The 22,939-nt window shown below is 43.5% G+C and overlaps 1 protein-coding gene across 2 annotated transcripts; it reads left to right on the top strand.

Annotated features, from left to right (window-relative positions):
* The first annotated feature begins 75 nt into the window (after nucleotides 1-75).
* LOC122623329 (amyloid beta A4 precursor protein-binding family B member 1-interacting protein) lies at nucleotides 76-20,951 on the top strand. 2 transcript variants are annotated; one of them, XM_043802416.1, is made up of 4 exons: nucleotides 76-1,257; nucleotides 15,482-16,571; nucleotides 16,713-18,949; nucleotides 19,049-20,951. In XM_043802416.1, exons 1-3 carry the CDS (start codon nucleotides 1,108-1,110, stop codon nucleotides 18,929-18,931), a joined length of 3,459 nt encoding a protein of 1,152 aa, XP_043658351.1. In that variant the 5' UTR covers nucleotides 76-1,107; the 3' UTR covers nucleotides 18,932-18,949; nucleotides 19,049-20,951. The 2 variants fall into 2 exon arrangements, with proteins under 2 accessions (XP_043658351.1, XP_043658352.1); XM_043802417.1 differs by lacking the exon at nucleotides 76-1,257 and adding an exon at nucleotides 3,606-3,918.
* Nucleotides 20,952-22,939: the final 1,988 nt, after the last annotated feature.

Genomic DNA, 22,939 nt, shown 5'->3' with positions numbered 1-22,939 from the left:
AACCGAAACCATCGGAAAATCGATGGCTATCGAACGGAATCGAGTCGCTGCATCGTTGCGTTGTCGCACCACTAACACACAACTTCAGTGCGGCGCGGGCGGGGCGTTTTCGTGAAAATCTACGCACGGACTTTTCGTAGTTACCCGATAGTAGCATCCGTTTGTTTTGTTCCGATTCGCATTATTTTTTTTTCTGTTCTCCGCCACTCTGTTTGGCAAGCGAACGCACTGTCCAAGTGCCCAGTTCGAATTGTGTGTGAATCACCGATGGCCGCGGGCAGGCTGAACTGCACCATAGTGGGATGCTGGTTCTGGTTGTCAATGCAAGTGGATGTGGAAGTGGAGGTAGAAGTGCAAATGCAAATGCAATCGGCGCAGTGCGGCTGCAATAAATGAGCAAAGGGATTCTTATTTCACAAAGGACACGAAAGCTACTGCAATTGGAAGGCAAATTCAAATTTGATTGGGAATCATTCGAATTGGAATTGAATTTGTAACTGGAGTTGGAGTTGGAGTTCGGAGTACTTGGTACTGGGTGTGCGAGAGCGAAAGAGAGGGAGAGAGGCAGTGCAAGTGTGTGGGGGTAGCAGTCACACACACACATACTTACAACTCCAGTGCATAAAACTCCAAACTGCGTTCGTCTCTCTCTTCGTTTCGTTTGCTCTCTCCCCTACGTTCGCCCACGCAACGCCTGGCGAGCGAGAGAGAGCGGTATAGAAGAGCAGGGGAGCCAGAGCGAGAGAGCAAGGAAGTGGTTTTTCCACCGAAAATATGGACAAAGGCGAACTGCAGAGTTAGCTGAAAATATAAAAAAGGAACGAGACACAAACAGCGACTGAAATAGCGGTTAACTGCGCTCCCTTACGGCGAATCGTTGAAATTCAAGACGGATCGCTATCGCATTTCTTCAATTATGTCTGTTTCGCTTTTCATTCCGCTGCAGTAAGCGATCGCAACTCAAAAAGGGAGAGCAGAGCGCCACAAAGGCGAAGGAGCAGCAATAGAGAGCGAGATTTAGGGAGAGAGAGAGAGAGAGTGCGTTCCCAATTGACGACTCCCACTCCCACACACACTCACCCCCGCCCCCTTGCACCCGTAATTACTATGGATTGTGGTGGTATTGCGACACATCAGCAACAACAACTACAACAGCAACAACTGCACTTACTCCAGCAACAGCTACAACAACAACAACACCAGCAGCAGCGGCAACAACAACAGCACAGCCTCGAGGAAGCAGCAACAATAACAAATGTAAGTATCTCCCAAGTTTCTCCAAATGTGTGTGTTTGTGTTTGCTCCTCTATTGCTATTTCCTCTGTACTTCATAATTCGCTCCCACACACTAAAAAAAGAAGTCATGGGGCAGAGTACACAGGAAGAAACTGAAGTGTACTTTTAAAGTATATCTTCTTCAAATTCTGTATAAAAACATTAAACTATACTGATCTCAGACAGCTGTGTATGGCAACTGTAAGCGTTCTAACGAAATTAAATCAACTATACTTCTCCGTTAGTTATTTTTTCGAGTGTACTCAACTTGTTTTACTCCTTGGCTATGAAAATAACCTAGTAATGCAGTGTGAGGAGATCAAAAGTCTTTGGCATTCGGTGATCCAAACTTGAAAGATATCATTTTAGTTTGAATTTAGTTTGATAAAATACGAAGTTTCGAATTTTCCATTCCTGCCATTCGAAGGGGCCAGTGGAGAATTAATAAAAAACCAACGCAGAGAGCGGAATAATTAATCTTTGGACCAGCTGCTGGGGCAAAAACCACAACAACAGCAACAACGATAAATGCTCAACGCTTTCAAGTCCAACAGAATGCCGACCTATTAATTGGTGTACTAACTTTTTCGCTCTCTCTTGCGCCTCTTTCTCCGTTCTTGCCCCATTACTTTCACCGTGCATAAACGCTGAAAGAGTTCCCGATCGCTGTGGTTCTGTTTTTCGTTTTTCGCCTCTGAGGTTCTCGATTTGTTTATGCGCGGGAGGCGGAGGAAAACCCGATTCCCGACGAAAGACGATGTGCGATACCATGGGGCAACAACAACAACAGAAACAACAACACCACCACCAACAACAACAACAACAACAACAACCGCGCAGTTGTTGCTGTCCCTTTGTTTTTACCGCCCCTCTGCCACTTCACTTCCCAGCAGTTTGTGGCACAACCCCAACAAGGAAGGTCGATTAGTTTCTGGATCAGGATGGTAAAAAACAGCTAAAACAAAATCCATTTGGGCGAGATAATAATCAGACCCCATAAAAACATCTTGTTTATAAGTGAACTTTATTTAAACCATATTTGAGCATGCAAATATCGCTTGGCACTGTATCGATATGTGTTTTTAGTTTAGGCGTATAATATGGATACATTTTGTTACAAAGCAAATAAACCTTCGAAATGGTTACTGTTAAGTTTAAAAATCAAGTAAAATTAACAAAGTTAAAATGGTTTAACAATTGGAATCCCTTAAGAGTCGAAATGCTGGAAATAATACCTATTATATTGAATTTATATTCTCCATATCTTTTTACAATCCCTTTGAGTCCCTTACTTTGAAAGAAAACCCTGTTTGTTGTCAAACAGTGTTTTGTACACTGCGCACACACATTTGGTATTTGGTATCTACACTTTAGAGTGAATTGTCAGGATGCCACGACGTGACTGCGTGCAGCTCAAGGACGAGGACATGGGAATCGTTCTCCCGGTGCGTGTCAAATTTGCCTAATTGCGCCCGGAGGTCAGCAAATTCTGAAAAACTGCGCTTGCCCAACCATTTCTGCTTGGCCAGCACGCACAATTTTCATTTCCCAAAAGCAAATATTACACATCAGCATAAAAGGTATGCGTGTGGTTGAGTAAACAGTTTATAAGTAGGCAATTTCGCATTGTGTCAAACACACTAGTTGGATAGAAAACTCATGGGAAAACGTTTCAAAAACAGTTGAGAACTCTATTTCGACTCCATTTCAATGTCTTGTGGTTTACGTTAGAAGACCTAAGTGAAACAACTTGGGCTTAAAATTACTTTAAATTTAACTCAGCCGATGATTGACAATATGTCATGTAAATCCTTTGGATTAAATAATTTTGCAGTTATAAACTACATTTCTCTAGTAAAAACATCTCTAAAAAACATCTAGATTCACAGACAAACGATTGATTTAAAAATCAAATCAAAATTTTAAAAAAAACTTTGAAATGCCGTGTTTTAAAAAATTCCGAATTCTTTTTAAAAATTTTAAAATGTAACTCATTCTATAGATTTTTAATATTAATGTGGTGGGTTATGTTGGGCCCCAAAAAGAGAATATTATTTAGAAACATCACAATGTGCTAGTCAAGTCAATTATGTATCTCATAAATTATTTGTTATAGCAGTGCAGTGCGGGAAGCATCAATTCCGTTGCTATCACCGTTTTCTAACCGTGTACGCACTTGCATCCGTCGTCCAGTGCTGCCAACTCGCTTGCATCTGCAGCCCGGTTGGCAGCACCATCGGCTCTCTCACTCGCGCCTGTTGTGTTTGAGTTTGAGTTGCTGCGCTTGTGAGTTTCTCAGCTTGTCGGTTTCCGACTGCGCCATTTGGGTTTCGACCGACGCGCGCAGGAGACGTGACATCGCAGAACATCGGCGAACGGAAAACGAACACGAACATCAACAACGAGTGCGAGAGTGATTGGAAGTAAAGAGCGCGCGCGGAATTCGAAGTGCACAATTATTCAATTTTATTTTTATTTTTTTGACTTTGCGTTCCGTTTCGGTCCAAATACGTCGCCTTCTTTTGTTTTTTTCTCTTGTGCGCTGCGCTTATTAAGTTCCTTTAAAGTGCCTGGTCCATTGTGTTGTTATTGCCGCTTTTACATACACAAACATCGCAGGAAGAGGAAGCAGCAGTGTGCGGGGTAAATGAAGCAATAATTAAAAGTGCCCTTTATTAATTGCCAAAAGGGCGAAAGTGATGGGTGGAACGGTGTGGGGAAGGAGGGTGCAAAGAAAAGAATTCCAAAACCAGAACGATTGGCATTAGAATCAGTATATTTTATCATTTCCTAACTACCGATAACCTCATTTCACGGCGACACATGTGCATATCTCTTTGAAAAGCAGCACAGCGAAGTGCAGATGAATACTGGGCAGTACAGTAAAGTGTGTTAGATGCACACAAGTGGAAAATTAAACATTAGCGAGAAATGTAGCTCAAAATTTGTTGTCAAATATTTGCCGCCGCAATTGATGGACATTTGTAAATATGCATTACAAAAACCAATTTGAACCAGTTAGAAAATTCAATGATTTGAAAAAATCATCAAATCCCTCCGTTAAACTAAAATGATATTTAATATTGGTTGGAACTCCACCATTTTGAAAAGAGCAGGGTAGACCTTGGGCTCATTTAGCCATTGTTTACTGTGCCTTTCCATTTGTTGCGCCCCCCCAAAACGGAACTTGCAACGCAAGCGTGGGTGGCAACCCTGGCCACCACGGCTCTCCCTTGTGATTTTCGCCGGTTTTTGGCTCAGTCATATGTGCGTCATTCCACTCCCCCCTCCTTCGCATCCGCCACCGCCATCGCCACCCCGCAGAGAGTCACCCGCATTGTCGACTCCTTGGCCACTCTCTATTCTCGCCCACTCCTTACTCCGCCTTCGCCAAATTGCTTCTGCACGTTCGTCAAATATTTGCTCAACTCTTTTTAATTACATTACACACACTCACGCATTTACCGCTGTTACCCCGTTTACCCCGTTACTCCTTTTACCCCTTCACACGCGGAAAACAGTGGCTTACGGAGAGGGGGGTCTTCAAAACACTCCACTTTTGGCTGTTAGAATTCTAGTATGCAATAAAGTCTGTATTAAAATGCAAATGGGAAACAAACAATGTAATGAGTCAAATAGAAACCCCCCCTACGATTTACTGCGTACGCCACTGGCACGCACACAACAAACAGCTTGTAATTGCAGATCTCTCGCCGATTTGACGGGAGACTGGACCAAAAAGAGAGCTGCATTTGGAAAAGAGTGACTCACGAGGCAATTCGTGGAAATTCTGTGATTGATTTTATAGATTCCAAGCGAGAAAAAGACACTGGACCAGTTTTTCGATCATAGCAGGCCCATTAATTACACATGTACATACGCATACAGACATATCTTGTTTTGGGCCTCTTTCATTTATCGCTGCTTGGAGTTGGGGGTGTTGGGCATTCTCATACCCCTAAAAGGGACATACATATGTATGTATGAACATATAAGAGTCCATAAAGTATCAGCATATCCTATCTAGACTGTAGGATCTACGGAACCATAACAGCTAGAGGAATGCGAGTGGATCTAGTTACATGGTAGTTAGATTACAACAATTACAATCTTATTTTCAAGGGGATTCGATTAAGAGGAAATCTTGACCTGATTGATTTCGGAAAACGTACTGCATTGCAATGCTTACTTGGGTAATGGTCCACTTGAGCGAGTGATGCGCAATGGAAATGTACTGAGGCGTTTCTGTTGCGATTGCATTGGCCCTATTTGATGGTTATGGTCTTCTGCTAGGGCCCCCAGCCACCCACACATGTTTGTTTCGTAAATCCATGAACAACGCAATCGCAGACGTGAAATGAGATTTTCATCTACAAAAATATTTAAAGTTTTCAAATGGCTTTCAGCGAGATATTGACAAATTATTGGATTTCTTGTGCTATTTTCTGTTAAAGAAGAGAAAAGAGAAATGAATTACAAGATAATTTCATGGTCAATTATTTAAAAGAATATATTACTTTTCAGTTAACTTTTTATCTATTTCTTTTCAAAATTGTACGTTAATCATATAATTTCTTTTCTTTATTCTTATTGTTTTGTTTTTTATATTTACTACCAGAACTGGAAAATTTTCAAACAAGATATGCAAATGCAAAGGTATAAGTACGCACTAGAAAGCCCCTCTATAAGAAAGTACCATAAAGTTTGTGATCACCTCATATTTGGAGGTACGACACTTTGGCTGCATATTTTGGGTGTTCTGATTTTACGATTCTCTTGTAGCACGCCCTGCTGCCTCTGATTTGCTTTGCTTGTGCTTGTGCTTCGGTTCTTGCTTTTTGCTTCTGCTATTCCCTTTCTGCTTTTGCTTTTACGTATGTACATGCGATGCCGGGTGCGACATCGTCAGAATTTTTATGCGGCAACTGCGACGCTGTTCATTTGTTGTTGCTGTCGCTGTAAAAATTTTATTATCGCTTGTTTCCGTTTAGGAACCAAAAATGGGGAAAAATAATGTACCGCACACGCAAACACTCGCCTGCGTTTTCCCCGAAAGCATTTTCCATGATGGAAACCATCGTTTAGTGAAGTACGGCAGTTGAAAATGGCAGTTCACGCATTAAATTAAACGAAAGAAAGGTGTCAATTGTGGGCGAATGGGAATTTTAAAAGAAAAAATATATAAATTGAGTATACCTAATGCAATAAAGAATATATAGACTAAAGAAATATTAAACCGATTAACAGCCATGCTATTTCCACAAGCAATTATCTTGCGGAAGTTCTAGATAATATAATTATAGACTGCGCCTTTTTTGTCGCCATTATGCATTGCGAAATCGTGAATTTGTAAATTTATGTTTCTGCCCTCTTACTAATTGGTGCCACTTGGTGGTTCTTTTCCTTCACCCACATACTGAATGTATTCTAACCGTCTGCATTTCGCAATCTTGAGCCACCTTGAGGCACTCGGTCATGGGTGACCAGTCCGATAATTCCTTCTATTTTGATAATGCTCACTGCCACTGCTTCTTGCCGAGCATGCCGTCCAATTTAGCCTGTACTCCAGCATGCTATCGGTAGGAAAATGAAATTGTATGGATGTTACCATTCTGGAAAGAGTTGTTCTTTGTTTCAGTGGACAATGAATAGTAAGTGCCCTACGATTATGTTCTGGGTCAAGGACAGTCTGTGCAACATAACTGTCATTTATTGAGCAATAATGATATCTTCACTACCTGCATTGAACAGCCATTATGATGGTATACTGATCTGTAGAGAAGTCTGATCACTTTATCTTCAATTTAATTGTTTATCAACAATTATTATTCGAAACCATGAAGTCAAAGACTTCAAAAATGCAATTTCAGTCATTTATGTGCATAGCATTAGTTTATTTGTGGCATGGTGTTTTTTCTGTTAATCTTACAGTATTATCTACTGCATATGCCCAATTAGAGAGTTTCCCCATCTCGTTTTCCCTCATCTATTGATTTTTCCTCCCCCCTTTCGCTTCTTGAGATGCTGCTGCTGGGTCTCGGGGTCGATGGGTCTCGTCTTCATTTCAAAATAAGCGGACATTTTCTCGTATATCGTATTTTTAGTTGTGGTTTTGGTTTTGGCTTCGGATGGGGCTCCCCTCCGTTTTCGCCTTTCCCCATGCCCCATGTCCCATGCTCCATACCTCATGCCTTTCTTTATTCCCCACTCATCTTCCGCCATCCGCAGTGGGCGTCTGTTACACTTTGTAAATTATATTTAAACACGAGCTGGCGTTCGTCGTCTTTCGATGCGGATTCGTACTCGCAGTTGGATTCCGATTCGGATTCGGATTCGGATTTGGTTAGCGTTGTCGGAGCAGATCGGTTTCGATCAGGAGGCAACTGCTGCGGGAATGGAATCGGTTGGTGATCAGGGGGAAAGGGGGGGGTCTCTGTGCGCCACCAAGTGGGCGTGCAGTGAGCCAATTTGGCTAATAGATTGTATTTCGCTCTTTTGCCACACTGGCGAGGAGGGACGGAAGCAGAGAGAAGAGGGAAAGAGACACACGAGTGCAGTTGCATGCATGGGATGGGATTATTTAGCACACTGAACTCTGCGTTAAATGGGCCTTCGGTCACACTGTAAATCAGTTGGCTTGCTCCCAATTCAAATGCGGCTCCATTCCCATTCCCGTATCCATTTCCATTCGCATTCCCATTCCCATTTCTATTACTATTCCTATTCCAATTCCAATTCCCATTCCCAGGCTCAATGTTTTCGCTAATTGACTTCGTCTAAAGTCCGCAATAAACATTTCAGCAATTTAAAGCGCACCCGCACACTCAGCCATTTCACACACAAACACACACACATGTGCGTTGTGTTTACATATGCAAGATCTAGATATAGACTAGATGGACTGTATAATTTATAGATGGTCTTTAGCACATTTTGAATTCCGCATTCCGTTCCTAATTGATTCCGTTTGAAGAGACGAAAATGTTCTGCGTGGGCTTTGCATTTAGCTTCCAATTTGCCGAATTAGTTTCTATGATATTATAATGCACATTGATCGGAATTGAAATTGGAATTGGAATACAAGCGCGCCCATTTGGGCCAATGATTGATTGAAAGTTCTGTGCTTATCACCGGCTATATATTCCCCTTATTCATTCCCCAGGGCGACAGCAGCCACCCCCAATCTCTTCTGAATTGATTGGGCTGCAATAAAAAATTTGTCCAAATTAAGAAAAGGGTGGGTAAATCGACCATAAAGCTTGTAATCACACATTCTGATGATTTACAATTCAGCCCAAAGAAGAAAATTATAACGAATGCGAGACCTACGAACCCTAGTCCACGCTCTACTACACTGCACTTTGCAGTATCAACAAGTGATTGATGTTTATGTGCAAATGGTAGCTCTGGTTGAGGAGGCAGTGGAGGGCAGGACGAAGGGAAACCGATTCGATCGCACCCGGAGTGGCAGGAAGAGGGGAGGGGAGCAGCTCTAGTTTCAAGCATTGCTCTTGTTCTCGGTGCACTCGAAAAAGAATGTATATCCAATAACATCAATTACTACAAGGATATTATATCTTATATAGATATAGATATATAGATATTGCTAAGGAACGGTCGGTCTAAAATAGGATGAAAATGGTTTTAAAATGGTTTCCTGAAGAATTCGCGTAGGAAACTTGCGTCCAGTTGTGAAGAAAACCTACTGAACATTGAAATTTCTATTCGAATGCATTTACGAACTATGTAGTTCTTGAGTGGAGCACTTTCTAGTCTATTTCTTCGCTGACCACTACTTTTTCTCAAGTGTACTTTGCGACACGCCTTGCATATGCGCAAATGGGATAACCAACCACCGCTGGAGGATGTACTCGAAAACGCATCTGTTCCATGGGTCTGCGACGTCTGAGGCGGCGACTATCTTGATCTCATAATCAACGGAGTGCGGAGTGTAGTGTGTAGTGTGTGCGGCTCAGTTGACTCAAGGGTTGAAGAAACAGGCAAGATGGGAGAAAAAACATGCTTAAATAAGCGGACGAACGTCATCAGCATTTTTTTTGGGCCTGCTCGCTCTCCGTTTGCCACTTTGCATTGTGTTCAAAACTCGGTGGCAGGTGCAACCTCTGTTTGTTGCCATTGTTGTAGAGGTTCCCCAGCGATATGGGCATCGCGATGGGTATGGGTACATATATGTAGGTATGGTTATGGGTATGAATGCGTAGCAGCAGTTGCCCCGAAAAAAAGGGGCGAAACCTCGGATCCGATTTATTGTTGATTATATTGTACAGGCGGCAGCTGCATTTAAGGACACGCGTCACTTGCCGCTCCTTTTGCACGCGCCACACAACAAAACAACAAACTAAGAATAAGAAAAGGAAGCGGAGAACGGTCTTCGTTCTTCGGTCAACAACGCAGATTTCTTCGACTTGCCCATGGTCTTAATTCCGAGGCAGGGGTTTCGAACCGCTTCTCAAGTGGCATCAGATGTTTCCTAAGGATCGCGTGCGCTGGCTTAGCGAGTTCTCTGTCTCCTTCCGCTTCCTGATGAGTTGCAGAGGTCTTTTTTGTTGAAGGGGCACTGAAATCGGGAACGGTTGTTAAGGGGATAAATATGATTGTTGATGACGCGTCTCCTTAATTGTTCAGCTGCCCGTCAAATGCTTAAAACTGTCTCGAAAATGGCGATTAATAACGCATTTGCTTGGCAATCGTGCCGGATTGTGGGGATCTAGATTACTGACAATATAAAATCAGTTGTGGGAACCCCTGGGCAGCATTTCCGTTTCCCGGCAATTTGGGTTGTCCTTCATAGTTACTTACTCTTTGGTTTACTCCGTTGCATCGGCTTGCCTTGAACTTCAGCGTACAGAGACAGAAATTCGGCATCGATTCGCAATGTCATCGTTTTGCAAAGGCAATTAGTAACGATACGTTAACAATATCAAACTCTACACGCTGCCTAACCGTATCAACTTCCTATTATTCGGCTGTTTGCGGTACCGCAGATTACTTTCCCACCAATTTCATCACTTCCATGTTCTTTTCTCTCCGTGTACAACGGGGGGAACCTCCAATTAGGCTGCTTAACGAACCAAACCCAAAGTCAAACCGAAACGAATCGAAACGAAACCAAACGACGCAAAGTTAAGCAAAGTGTAGTAAAGTCAACTGAACTCAAGTCAACTCAACTAAAGCCGAGTTTAAACACAACTCTGTTGCTTCTTGATGGTGGTGATGGTTATGGTGATGATGATGGCCGAAATGGTGGCGTAAATTCGCGCTGTGACATTATAAATTCTGTATGCCATATACTTACATACATATATATTATATATATTATATATTGTACGCGGTCGCTTCGTTTTACGAGCGACAATTTCGCCAAAGGAGCGAAACGCCTGCTCTATAAGGCCGTGGCTCCATGACTCCCCGGCTTTTGGCTGTGTGTGAATGGGGCCCATTAAAAGTTAAATTTAATGTATTAATTTATTTTCTGTTTGCCCGCCAGTGTTGCTTTTTGTCCACTCTTGTGTGTTGTTCGTGCTTTTTTTTTTTTGTTTTTTTTTTTTGGCAACGCTGTTTGTTGTTTTTATTAATCGACTGCGGAAGTTGCTGTAAATGTCCACAAACATGAGAATATTCATAATGCGTTTGGCCGGGCCTTGAACAAAGAGCCCCCCGACTTTCGCGCCCATCTGGTTTGTTCCACCTCTACACCCTCCACCCCGCCCCCTTCTGTGCCATTTTGGGGCAGCTCCAGTGACGTCAGTGGGGAGGGGGAGGGGGGGGGGAGCGACGGGACTCTCGCTTTTAGTTAATTACTGGCGATATTATTGTAGTGTAGAAGTAATTACTTTGCTGCTGGCTCCCGCGGGAGTGGAATGAGCCCCGAACATGCGACTTTGGTTGAGTAGGTCATGAGTGCTGAGTGCGGAGTGCTGAGTGCATGAGTGCATGAGTGGTAACCACTTCTTAGAGGTATGTAGTTAGATGGGGCACCTTGGGTGAGGTAGGTCCGTCAAAAGATCACAGCAGCCCCAGCACTCGGGGCTTAAGACCCAGCCTCGAACCAGCTGCCCGTCCAGCTTTTCGGTCTGTCTGTTCATACAATTATCGGATCCGCTGGGTTATAATTGGTTTATCATGGAAGTCGGCAAGGCGGGCCGCCTTGTTGGCGCACCATTGATTTAGGCTCGTGTGCTGCGCCCAAGGTGAACTACAGAAAACCGATCCGCCAAGAACATTGAACTGCAGCTGAAAATCTTATTTACTTATTTACAGATCGACTGCGACTGAAACGCGGCGTTTCACGGAAAAACAGCAGTCGAGTGGTTTATCCCATTTCAGACTTTCAGACACTGCGACACTCCGATTGTAATTTAAAACACCTTTAAACACAGACGTTTCAATAACGAGGCGATTTTATTGCCAGCAGTTGCAAGGAAAACAAAAACGGGGAAGAGGTTTTCAGCAGCAAAAGTCAGCAAAACATTCCACTTTATCATGTGTCGAATTTGTTACTAGGAAAAAATGTTTATGTGGGGCAAGTTCCATTTCAAAGTCAGGAGCAGAAACAATGAAGTATTCACTGCTGGGTGTAATTACAACATTTTGCCACCTTAAAATTATATGGTATTTTAGATTAATGCACGTATTTGTGTCAAAATGCCGCAAAAGTTGTTATGAATTGAAAGCAAACTTACGTGAGTAACTTATAGTCAGTAGCAGAAATGTATAATTAAGTGTTTGGCTGCAACAGGAAATTGCAAAACGCCAAGCTTATTACTAATACTCGTTCGGAATGAGCAGAATTTGTTGGGCGTTTAGGCTAGGAACTTTCATTTAGTAAAGCTGAGTTCACAAACAACCTGCTGTCGCCTTCTACTTTTCTATTTGGACTCGTATTGTTGACACTTGTCTGCGTAAACTGATGGTCTAGCAAATAGAAGACAGTGTTCAGTGGTCAGAAGAATAGTTCACTAATTACTGTAGAAAATGTAACTTCTTTTTCAATAAGTTCTTGGGGCCAGAAAGTGGAAAATAATCAAGTTGCCTTTATTGGTTTAGTGGTTTATTAGTTGAAGATATATTACGAGGAATTTCCATGTTTCATGTTAAAGTCAGCAAGTTTTCGGTTTTTATATGAGATAATGCTTATGAACTCGAATACATTATCGTTTTAATTCTATTAGGTATTCGTCAGTCGAACGAGACGTTTTCCGCTTCTGTCGCGCTATAATTCCCAATGGGTTTTCGCGTGAACTGGATTAAAACCGGTTCTGATCCCTGGATTGATAGCAATAAAAAACGATGAAACAAATCTAGGCTAATTAACGACCTTGTTCATTAATAATCCCCACAGACATAGAGCTTGCGAAAATCGTTCTCTCGAGCCAATGAAAGTGACACCAAGATCGTATTGTTGAACGAATCTTAAAGTGATGCCTTTTTTTCTGCGTGTAATAGAGAGAGAGGGAATGCAGGGAGTGCAGTAGTGAAGCGACCTATGCAAATATGCAAACAAGAGTCGTAAACTAACAGCAACAAATGGCCGGTAGAATGGGATTCTGTGTGGGGTCTGTGCCTCCACTTCTGACCCCCGTGTCCATCCATTCCCCCCTCCCGCCCTGCCCTCCTTTCCCCCTTTCCCCCTTTCCCCTTGCCCGGTCATGTCAATGGAAATCTGTTGTTGCGGCTGTCATTGAACTTAGTGGACAAGCGATTGCGGGTCTTTGAGGGAAAAGGGTAGCCGTGGGGGTTACTAGAAGCCGCCTCCTCTCACTCTGTGCACTCCACATTCCGCTTTCCCATATGTATTTATGTACACTTCTGTCCATAAATCAACGCTAACCAAGCGGGGCGACATGTGCATTGTTGAATGGAACTGGAACTGGAACTCTAACCTCGTTTTAACCTTCCCCGTATCCACGCACACACCATCATCCACATGCACATCCATATCCATATATCCATATCCATATCCATTCCATGTCATCATCAGCAGCCGCTGCCCTTCTCGGTGCGTTGAGCAGCTGACACTGATGGCGGATCATCACGAGTCCCGGGTGGAGTTCACTTGAGTAAAGTGCCAATTACCTAAAAAGAAAAATAAAAAACTAAAACAACAACAGAAACAGAAACCAAAAACGAAAACAAAAACTACAACAAAAACAAAAAACCTTTTCGAACCACGCAATGACTCATTCAGTGGAGCGTTGAAAAGGCCATAAAGTAAAGGCAACTCCATCGGCAGAAAGTAACCGAAATGAACGAAATGACCAGTAAGACGTCGGCGGTTGTCAGCGATGTGACATGTATCATAGCCAGTTGCGATCAGATTGAGTGGATGTGGATGTGTTAAAACCTGGACGACTTGAAAGACTTGACCCAACATGAGCACCACGCTAGTTTCTAGGGTAATAAAACAGTGCTTTACCAGAGTGTGTAACCCAATCCATCGGGCATCGTTATTAGAAGGTCTTGTATCAGACATACAAACGGTCAAGTCGGTAAATACTGTATGTAAACGAGTTGCCGATTCCGAACATGGTTTTTAATATATATTTGTTGGTTCCGTTCGAATCTGTCTTCACCACAAGTCGTTCCACCTCTTCCGTCTTTCTCTTTCTCTACCCCTTCCCCTTCCCATTTCTCTTGGCCAACTGCCAGTCATTGTGATTGTTTTTGCCGTTGCCCCCCTCTCCGTTAACGACCCCCTCCCTCCCTCCGTTCTGAGCCGCTTTAATACGTGACTTATGCCCTGGTAAATTACTTAACACTCGCCAGTCGTCGGGCAGCTTCAACTGCATTATATCGACAGTACGGATTCGGCATGAGAAACATCAGGAGCAGTAACAAGCGATAAAGACACTACTAATACTAGACCATATCGCCAATGGCCACGACTGCTGCTGGAGAAACGCCAAAAGTACTGGACTTGGGCCGAGGAAAGTCGGCTTTGCTTTTGATTGGCGAGCGTCAGCAGTGTTAGCGAAATGCACAGCAAAAAACTGGTACCTAGATATGAAGTTAGCTTATAGATATTGAGTTATCAAAGGAACAATTTGAAACTGTTATAAAACTCTCAGAAAAAGTCCACACTACTGGCCTAAAACTGTTTAATGTTATTTTACAGAACTTTTACTCATTTAATTTTGTTACAAAATTATTAAATATATCTTTTATGTCTAAACTAAAAGTCAAAGGTTTAAATCCCACTGCTGGCATAAACATTTTTTGATCTTGTTCAGACTTTAAATGTTTCAGGATTATAGCATACGTATCACTTTCTAAGAGTTCATCCTATGAACTCGAATATATTTTGTGAACTCGAATTCATCTTGTGAACTCGAATACATCTTGTAAACAGCATCGCTTAAGTAAAAAGGACTAGGTTGGAATCCCACTGCTTGTCAAGTAATTTTTCTTTTTCACTTGAATGAATAAATATTTTAGCGATATAAATATCGCTTTTTCTTGAGCATTTCGTTTCGCCGGAATCTGTTCGAAACTGATAAACAAAATCGTTGAATTGATGTGTGTTCAGTATCAGTATTTCTCCAGGTGTGATTGGTGTTGGCGGCGGGAAGTCGTTGTCGTCCAAAGCAAAATGTGTAACGTGTTTGAAGCGACAGAAGGCGACAGAGGAAACGGTTGAACCAGCCAGCTGCATTGGCAACCGACTACAGACTTCAGACTTCTGACTACCGACAATCGCCAATCGCTAATCGGAAAATCGTCGTTCGGCAGCGGACGCTGCATTGGGGCACGTTTCACACAAGCAGCCACAATGGCAAACAAGATGGGGAGCCCTACTGATAGTACTTGGGTATTTCTGGGTCTCGCTATAAAGCCAAAGTTCCCCAACTGTAGTTATCATCTGGCGCATTTTAAATTCGAGCCATGGAGACTCCACATCGCGGAGAATCGGCTCAGGCATGTTTTACATATCTGCTGCGTTTTGTACTTTAGTTTGAGCCAATGTTTCTGGGTCGGAACTGATAAATTATGGTCACTTAAAACAAACATATTTTTAGAAACATTAGACCGATTGGAATGACCGGAAGGGTGTTTGTAGCAGTTGCATTCAGATTTGGAAATGGAATCTCATGTTAGAGAAATTGATATATGAATAAAAATAAATATATAATGATGTTTCTGTGGAAAGCATATGCTAATCCAGTCTTCTCGCTTTCCGTCTTTCCAGATCAACCTAAGGGGCATCTTGGTTGGCGGCGCTGCCAGCGGCGCAGTAGGAGCAGGAGCAGCGGCTGGTGGTGCGACGACAACGACGACGACGACGACCGCCGCTGGCTTCGTGGCTGGTGGGGATTGCCCTGTGATCGGCGCCGGTGCTGGCGCTGGCGTCAAGCTGCGCAGGCACAGCGATCGTCCCCTGACGCCGGAGGCCAAGCAGCTCTCCCACACATACCGCATCTCGATGGCTAACCTGGAGGATTCGCAGGAATCGGAGCTGGACCAGATCCTGGGCGAGCTGAGTCTGCTGGAGGCGCAGATCAGCTACACCGAGGCGTCCATGCTGCCCGCCATGTGTGCTCCCAGTGCCGGCGCTCAGATAGCACCGCCACCTGGAGTGGCCCAGCTGCCAAGCAGTGCTCCGTCGATGGTCTCCATGTCGGCAGCATCCTCGCGCTCCCACTCGCGCACCAACAGCACCATCTCAGCGGACGTGAGCAGCTGCTCGTCGTCCGGGATCTCGGAGAATGGACACGGACTAGGACTGGGCGGACCTGGGTCGGCCGGAATGATGGTGCAGCCACCTCCACCGGGCGGCATGACCATGGGAATAACGCTGGGCGTTGTCACTCCCCGGGAACCGCGCACTGAGTCGCCAGACAATGACTCCGCTTTCAGCGACACGGTTTCGCTGCTGTCCAGCGAGTCGTCGGCCTCCTCGAACACATCCCTGCAGCAGCAGCAGCAGCAACAGCACCAGCACCAGCACCAGCACCAACAGCACCAGCAGCAGCAGAAACAACAGCTGGCCGGCGCGGAGAAACTACTCCACGGCGTCCATGGCCAGCACGGTGGGCAGCAGAGTGGCGTTAACAGCATCACGAAGGCGGACAAGATCCAGTTGGCACTGCATAAGCTGGAAAGCGCCCCCATCCGGCGGCTGTTTGTCAAGGCCTTCACCTCCGACGGTGCCTCCAAGTCACTGTTGGTGGATGAGCGCATGGGCTGTGGCCATGTAACACGCCTCTTGGCCGACAAGAACCACGTGCAAATGCAGGCGAACTGGGCGTTGGTCGAGCACTTAGGCGATCTCCAGATGGGTGAGTGTTTTTGACTATGCGCTGTGGATCAAAGTGTAGCTTATTGGCTTACTTGTACTAATAGCCAATGAAATGCTCCCTTTGATCCGGGGTTCAATCTCAATAAGAACATTAAAGAATAACTTATCGCTCTCCCCACAGAACGCCTCTTCGAGGACCACGAACTGCTGGTGGACAACCTGATGACGTGGCACTCAGACGCCGGCAACCGAGTGCTCTTTCAACAGCGACCGGACAAGGTGACGCTGTTCCTGCGGCCGGAGCTCTACTTGCCCGGACCCCAGATGGCGCCCGGATGCCAGCACGACGAGCAAACGCGGCAGATGCTGCTGGACGAGTTCTTCGATTCGCACAACCAGCTGCAGATGGACGGACCGCTTTACATGAAGGCGGACCCAAAGAAGGGCTGGAAGCGATATCACTTTGTGTTGCGCTCCTCGGGTCTCTACTACTTCCCCAAGGAGAAGACCAAGAACACGCGAGACCTGGCCTGCCTAAATCTGTTTCACGGCCACAATGTGTACACTGGATTGGGCTGGCGCAAGAAGTGGAAGTCGCCGACTGACTACACCTTTGGCTTCAAGGCGGTGGCGGACTCTTCGCTGGGCAAGTCGTGCCGCTCCCTCAAGATGCTCTGCGCTGAGGACCTGCCGACGCTGGACCGCTGGCTGACAGCCATCCGCGTCTGCAAGTACGGCAAGCAGCTGTGGGACAGTCACAAATCGCTGCTCGAGGATCTCTGCCTGAGCCGCGACGATGCCGTCTCGCAGTCGAGCTTTGCAGCCTCCATGCGCAGCGAGTCAATCTCAAGCATCTCCTCGGCGGTTCCGTCGCAGTGCGGCAGCGTTTCCTCGGCCATCAGCAGCATGTCCAACTCGACTAGCGGCCGCACATCGCGCGCCTCCAGCAGCAGCTCCAGTGGCTGCCTCTCGGACGACAACAACGCCTTCGACTCTGAGTTCACCACTGGCACCATTAAGCGCAAGCCCTCGATGAAGCCCAATCTCCCGCTGACCACGATGACACGCCAGCTGAAGGAGGTGGGCGAGATCACCATCTGCGAGAGCGCAGGCGGCGATGCCAGTTCCCCGGAGCGCAGTGGTACTCTAACGCGTCGCCACAGTCGTCGCAAGTCGCAGGAGAGCAACGGCAGCGGCACGCTCAAGCGCCGCCCGATTGCCGTGCCGGTGGCCACTGTCGTCAAGCAGACGGAGCCAATGGGCAGTGCCTCGTCCACCTCGTCCAGCAGCAACTCCACGCCGACGCCCACACCCAGCATATGCGCCAAACCGCCGCCAGGCGATTCGGCCTCGCTGATGTGTTCCTCTACGCTGTCTTTGGACTCGCTGCCTCCGCCCCCGCCGCCGCCCGCTTTAGATGGGTCGGAGGACCAAGATGTGTACGGGTCACAGCTGTCGCTGGCCTCACTGCCACCACCACCTCCGCCCGAGGAGGTGCTGGCCATGAACTATGCAGAACCCTCCAGTCCGTCTACTCCCACACCAATGAGCACTCCCATGATCATGCCCAACAGCAACGGATCGTTGCCCCCGGCGGTGCCGGCCAAGCCCATGAAGCCAGCAGTGAAGCAGGCGGCGGGCGGTCTCAAGGCCGCGCCACCATACAAGGCACCGCCGGACTACGTGGGTCCCGCCCTGCTGCCCGGGCCGCCTTTGCCGCCGCCGCCTCCCGCCCAGAAAAAGGTCTCGTTTGCGGACTCTCCGGTGCTGCTGCGTCGCAAGATGTGCTCACCAGAACCCGTGCTGCCCCAGCGATCGCCCAGCACCACGCTCAGCTGTCATTCCAGCTCCAGCGCGGGATCGGCCTACCAGACCTATGCTCCCGGGCCTATGTTGCCGCCGCGTGCGGATGTGGCCCGCCTGTCTAGCCTGAGCAACGGCAGCAGCAGCGAGGTGACCTCGCCAAAGCGCCTGCAGGAGTCGGCCTCGAATCCGCCCCGCGACTTCCTAAAGGATCTGCAGCGCGTGATGCGCAAGAAATGGCAGGTGGCGCAAAAGTGCAAGGCGGAGCCAGCGACGACGCCGCATGAGGTCCTGGGCTTCCGGGACTTTAGCAACGAGGACCTTCTGGCCGCCCACAACCTCAACTCCGGAGCCAACTCCTCGCACTACTACCGCGAGACGGCCAACGTGAGCCACTGGGTGAGGAAGCACTACGAGTATGCCCACAACGCGCTCTACGAGAACGTGCACGCCCAGGCGGCGGCTGGAGTGCCTGGTGCAGAAGCCACCACGCCTCCACTCCCACCTCCACCTGGTAATTCAGTGGCAGCTAAGAAACGTCCGCCGCCGCCGCCTCCGAAGCGGAGCGACAAGACGCACCTGACCAACCGGGTGTAATGGCATCAGAGGAGAAGAGTAAGTCACCCGCTGAAGTGAATGCACATTCACCAAGGTGAACAATTCACTTTGACTATTAGTATTTTGTGAACCATGGCTAATTTGTTTTATTTTCAGGTGAATCCGCTTACTTACTGAGATCCTCGTTCTAAAAAGGATGGATTTTCGTGCATGATCACAGTAATGCACTTGTCTGAAAGAAAGCAGAGAAAAGAATCTTACAAATTCCTATTTAAGTCTAGGCGACAACAGAGCGAGATGGAAAACCACTAATTAAAACCTACATATATTTTCTAAGAATATGCTATGGCCACGCCCACTTCTCTTACAAAAGTATTACGCATAATAGAGAATCAAGCTGTTGAACTTCTTCGCAGTTCGGAGTTAAACCACATCAAAAGTGTCAACAGGAAAGATTTTTAAATTTCTGCTAGAAGCCAAAAACGTCCACACAGGACCTTCTTGCTGTTAATCGCATATTCAAATTAAAGTTTTGTCTTTTATCTTTTTTAAAACTTAGTTTTAAGAATAATTGTATCAAAAGTTTAAACAAGAGTCAATAGTTTCAAGATTCTCCATTACATATTTTTTTTGTTGGCACTCTTGACTTGGTTTGATTCATTATCTATATTTTCATTTTGAAAATCGAAAAATTCTGCGGTACTAGCCTGCGGAATTAAATGCAAAATGCAAAATGCAAAAAAGGAATTCTGGCATTAGTAAAAATATTTAAGATACATTTTAGTTTGTAAAAAGAAAAAATGCATTTTAGAAACGATAGTGCATTATTTAAACAACACTAAATTAGCGCTAGATAAGTGTACAATGTTTTTATATATACATGCACTCTTTTAATTGTTTAGTTGCTCGTAGTATTGATTTTACATATTTTTTTTGCGATAATCTTTGTAACGGTAGAGTGAACGTTTTATAAGCGCATGAAATGCGCTGCGCTAGCAAAAGGAAATGCCTTATAAAGCATATAAACCTAAAAAGGGGAAGCCCTGCATAAACACCTAATATACATAAATACACACATAGGTACATGTGTTGATCTATCCAAATGATTTGCTGTTTAAAGCGATACTATTCTCCCATTCTAAATTTGTAATACCACTTTGATTGTTCAGTTTATAAAATCAAATGCTTAGTTTCAAAAGATTTGTCAAGTTCCTCAATAGTGTTAAAGTTGTATTTCTCTTTGTGCTTAGAAAACAACGCAGATAAAGCAGACAGATCAGCCATAAAATACAATTTGTATGTGCAAATCAAACTATTTATATTGAAGGCAATAAGAGAAAATGGAACTATTTCTGTACACAAATCAAATATGTATTCATATAGTAATTGTAATTGTAATAATATATAAATTAATATTTGGCTACATTTCGTTTGCGAATTTTGTTTCTCAACATATAATTTTTGAAGCGTTCCTATAGGTTCAATTTTTATATGCATATATTAACAACGTTCGGCGAAGCTTAATGGCTTTGGATTCTATATAATCGATGCAATAATCGAACAAATTTGTTTAGCAATCCCTAAGTGATAGATTGGCAATTATCGATTCTGTATTGATTGTAATTTGTAATTGTTTTTGTGTAGTAACTCGTTTGCCATTTGTTTTATGTGTATGTTTGTGTACAGCCTGAAACAGCCATATATATCCATAAATATAGGCCCATATATGTACGTGCATGTGTCAAGAATATCATCTGAAATGTCGTTGCTGCACGCAGTGCACATATAAGGTGGTCTATATGATTCTATATGAAGTTTTGTTACGTTTATACCGGCTTGTGTGCTGCGATCAACTAGTGATCGAATCCATCAACTAAACTTCAACTTCGCCTTCTCTCTCCAGCCATCCTAGAAGTGTTCGGACTCCAGTCCCCAGATACCCTGCATCAGCTAGATAAGCCTGCTTTTGTTGCCCATCCTGTGTCACAGATCCCTACATGAATATGTGAAACGTTCGTTTTTGAATACAAGAATCTAACTTGGGTTTATTATGGTGAAATTGCATTTTACTTTCCTACGTATACAACACTAAAGGGTATTATGCATATAGATCTAGATATAAACATACTTAAATAAAGGAAATGCCAATTTTTTAAAGCTTAAATTTATACGAACATATTTTTTAGAAACTATACGCTATATATATATCTATATATATATATGGTAGGAACACAAGGATGTGCCATAGGCGCCGTCGTCGTGTCGAAACAAAAAAGGGAATGGAAAACCTGCAACGTTTTTTGCTAAGGAATGTATTGAAATCTAACAGAACCTAGTCATTAAGTCCACCATAAAAGAAAGTACATTAAATGCTAAATAAATTTATTAAAAATGACACGCATATACAAAAGAGAAGGTTAAATCTAGAAACTTACTCGATGCTTTAGCCACAGAAAGCATTTTAATCATTTTAGTTTGCCATTTAACACATGATTTGTATTCTTTTGTTTCCGTTCGTTTGCTTACACATTTCGAACTCAATGTATAAACAATTAAGTAATGCAGTGAAATAAATCAAGGTTCAACTAAAAGAACAGAAATCAAACACAGAACAGAATCCTAATTATGCTAAATAAGGAAGTAAGGAAACTCATATTGCAGCCCAAACTAAAACTAAATGAAAAGACTACTTACTCACTTCAATGGAGGTGAACAGAATAAGTAAGTTTATTACTATATCGCCGACACATTCAGACATCATTCATATGCATTAACTACAAATTTATAAGTACAGCAACGGAAAACTACGACATCTAACTAAATAAATCAAAGGAAAATTCAATCTAATAAGTAAAAACCAGAAATTCTTTGCAGGGCTATTATATAGTGAACAATGTTGCCATTTGATACCACTTTTTTCCACAAATCAAACACATTTGATATGAAAATATATATTACTATATATACCTTATATTCCGCATCAAATGGAATTTTTTGTAATTTTGATAGAAACATTCAAAACATAATTAAAACGAAAGCGAGCAACACAAACTGTGCGAATGAAACGTGTTACGAAAACTATGAAAAATAAATGCGAGAAATGCCTAAGAAAATTTGAACTAAATAAAGTTGCTATTTTATTTGTTGGTGGGTGTAAGGAAAACAATTGGATTTGATTTTCGTCACTGGTAAGTTCTTATTTTAGGTGCGAGGTTTGTATTTTCATAATTTCTAAACTAAACAGAAATGACATTTTTGCTTATTAATATTCCAAGGTTTCATTATAAAGCGTTTAATATGTTATGATAGCTTACCATTTGTTGTAAGATAGTGGGAAAAATATAGATTTTAATTTAAATCATTAGAACTGAACTAAAACGTGTAATTTTTCTTATCAGTAACATCAAAATATGGACCATCCGAATATTAAAATAAAATAAAATGTTTCTTTTAAATTAAAATTATAGTCTCACTATGAAGTAAAAAACTAAAAATGGATAAAAGTGTGATAAAACTCAAGAAGGGCAAAATTTCTTTTGTGATATCGTAAATTAATTAAATATTTTTATTTGGGGAAATAATATCGGAACAAAATCGTAAACTTGGAATAATTTTTTACTTTGGTCACGGCTGAGATTTTTCACTTATGTATATTTGCAAAACTAAACATTATTATAAGAAGGACAAACTGGACTATTGCTGATCAGCAATACAATTTTTGAAATTGTTAAAGAAGGAAATGATACACAAGGGCTTTGAACAGCTTTGAAAAACTTTAAGATAAGCCATCAAAACCACTATATATTCAAACTTAAGCAGCATTAATAGTAAAGTGAAACTTAATGGGCATGACTTCAGATAGCAAATGGTAACTAAAGGCTAATAAACGTTTATCATTTAAATTGTTTGAATTTCCAATTGTTTGGTTTTCAAAAATTGCGCAACTCGAAAACTGACCTAATCTGATAACTGAAAAAAATCTGTTTTCAATTTAAGATTGATACTAAAACAACAAGTATTAGTAATACAAAAAAATAAAACTCATTA

The sequence above is a fragment of the Drosophila teissieri genome, chromosome X (assembly GCF_016746235.2).
Source record: "Drosophila teissieri strain GT53w chromosome X, Prin_Dtei_1.1, whole genome shotgun sequence".
In the NCBI taxonomy this organism is placed as follows: Eukaryota; Metazoa; Arthropoda; class Insecta; order Diptera; family Drosophilidae; genus Drosophila; species Drosophila teissieri.
The sequence above is the reverse complement of the archived record's forward strand: the minus strand, read 5'-3'. Positions and strand labels throughout refer to the sequence as shown.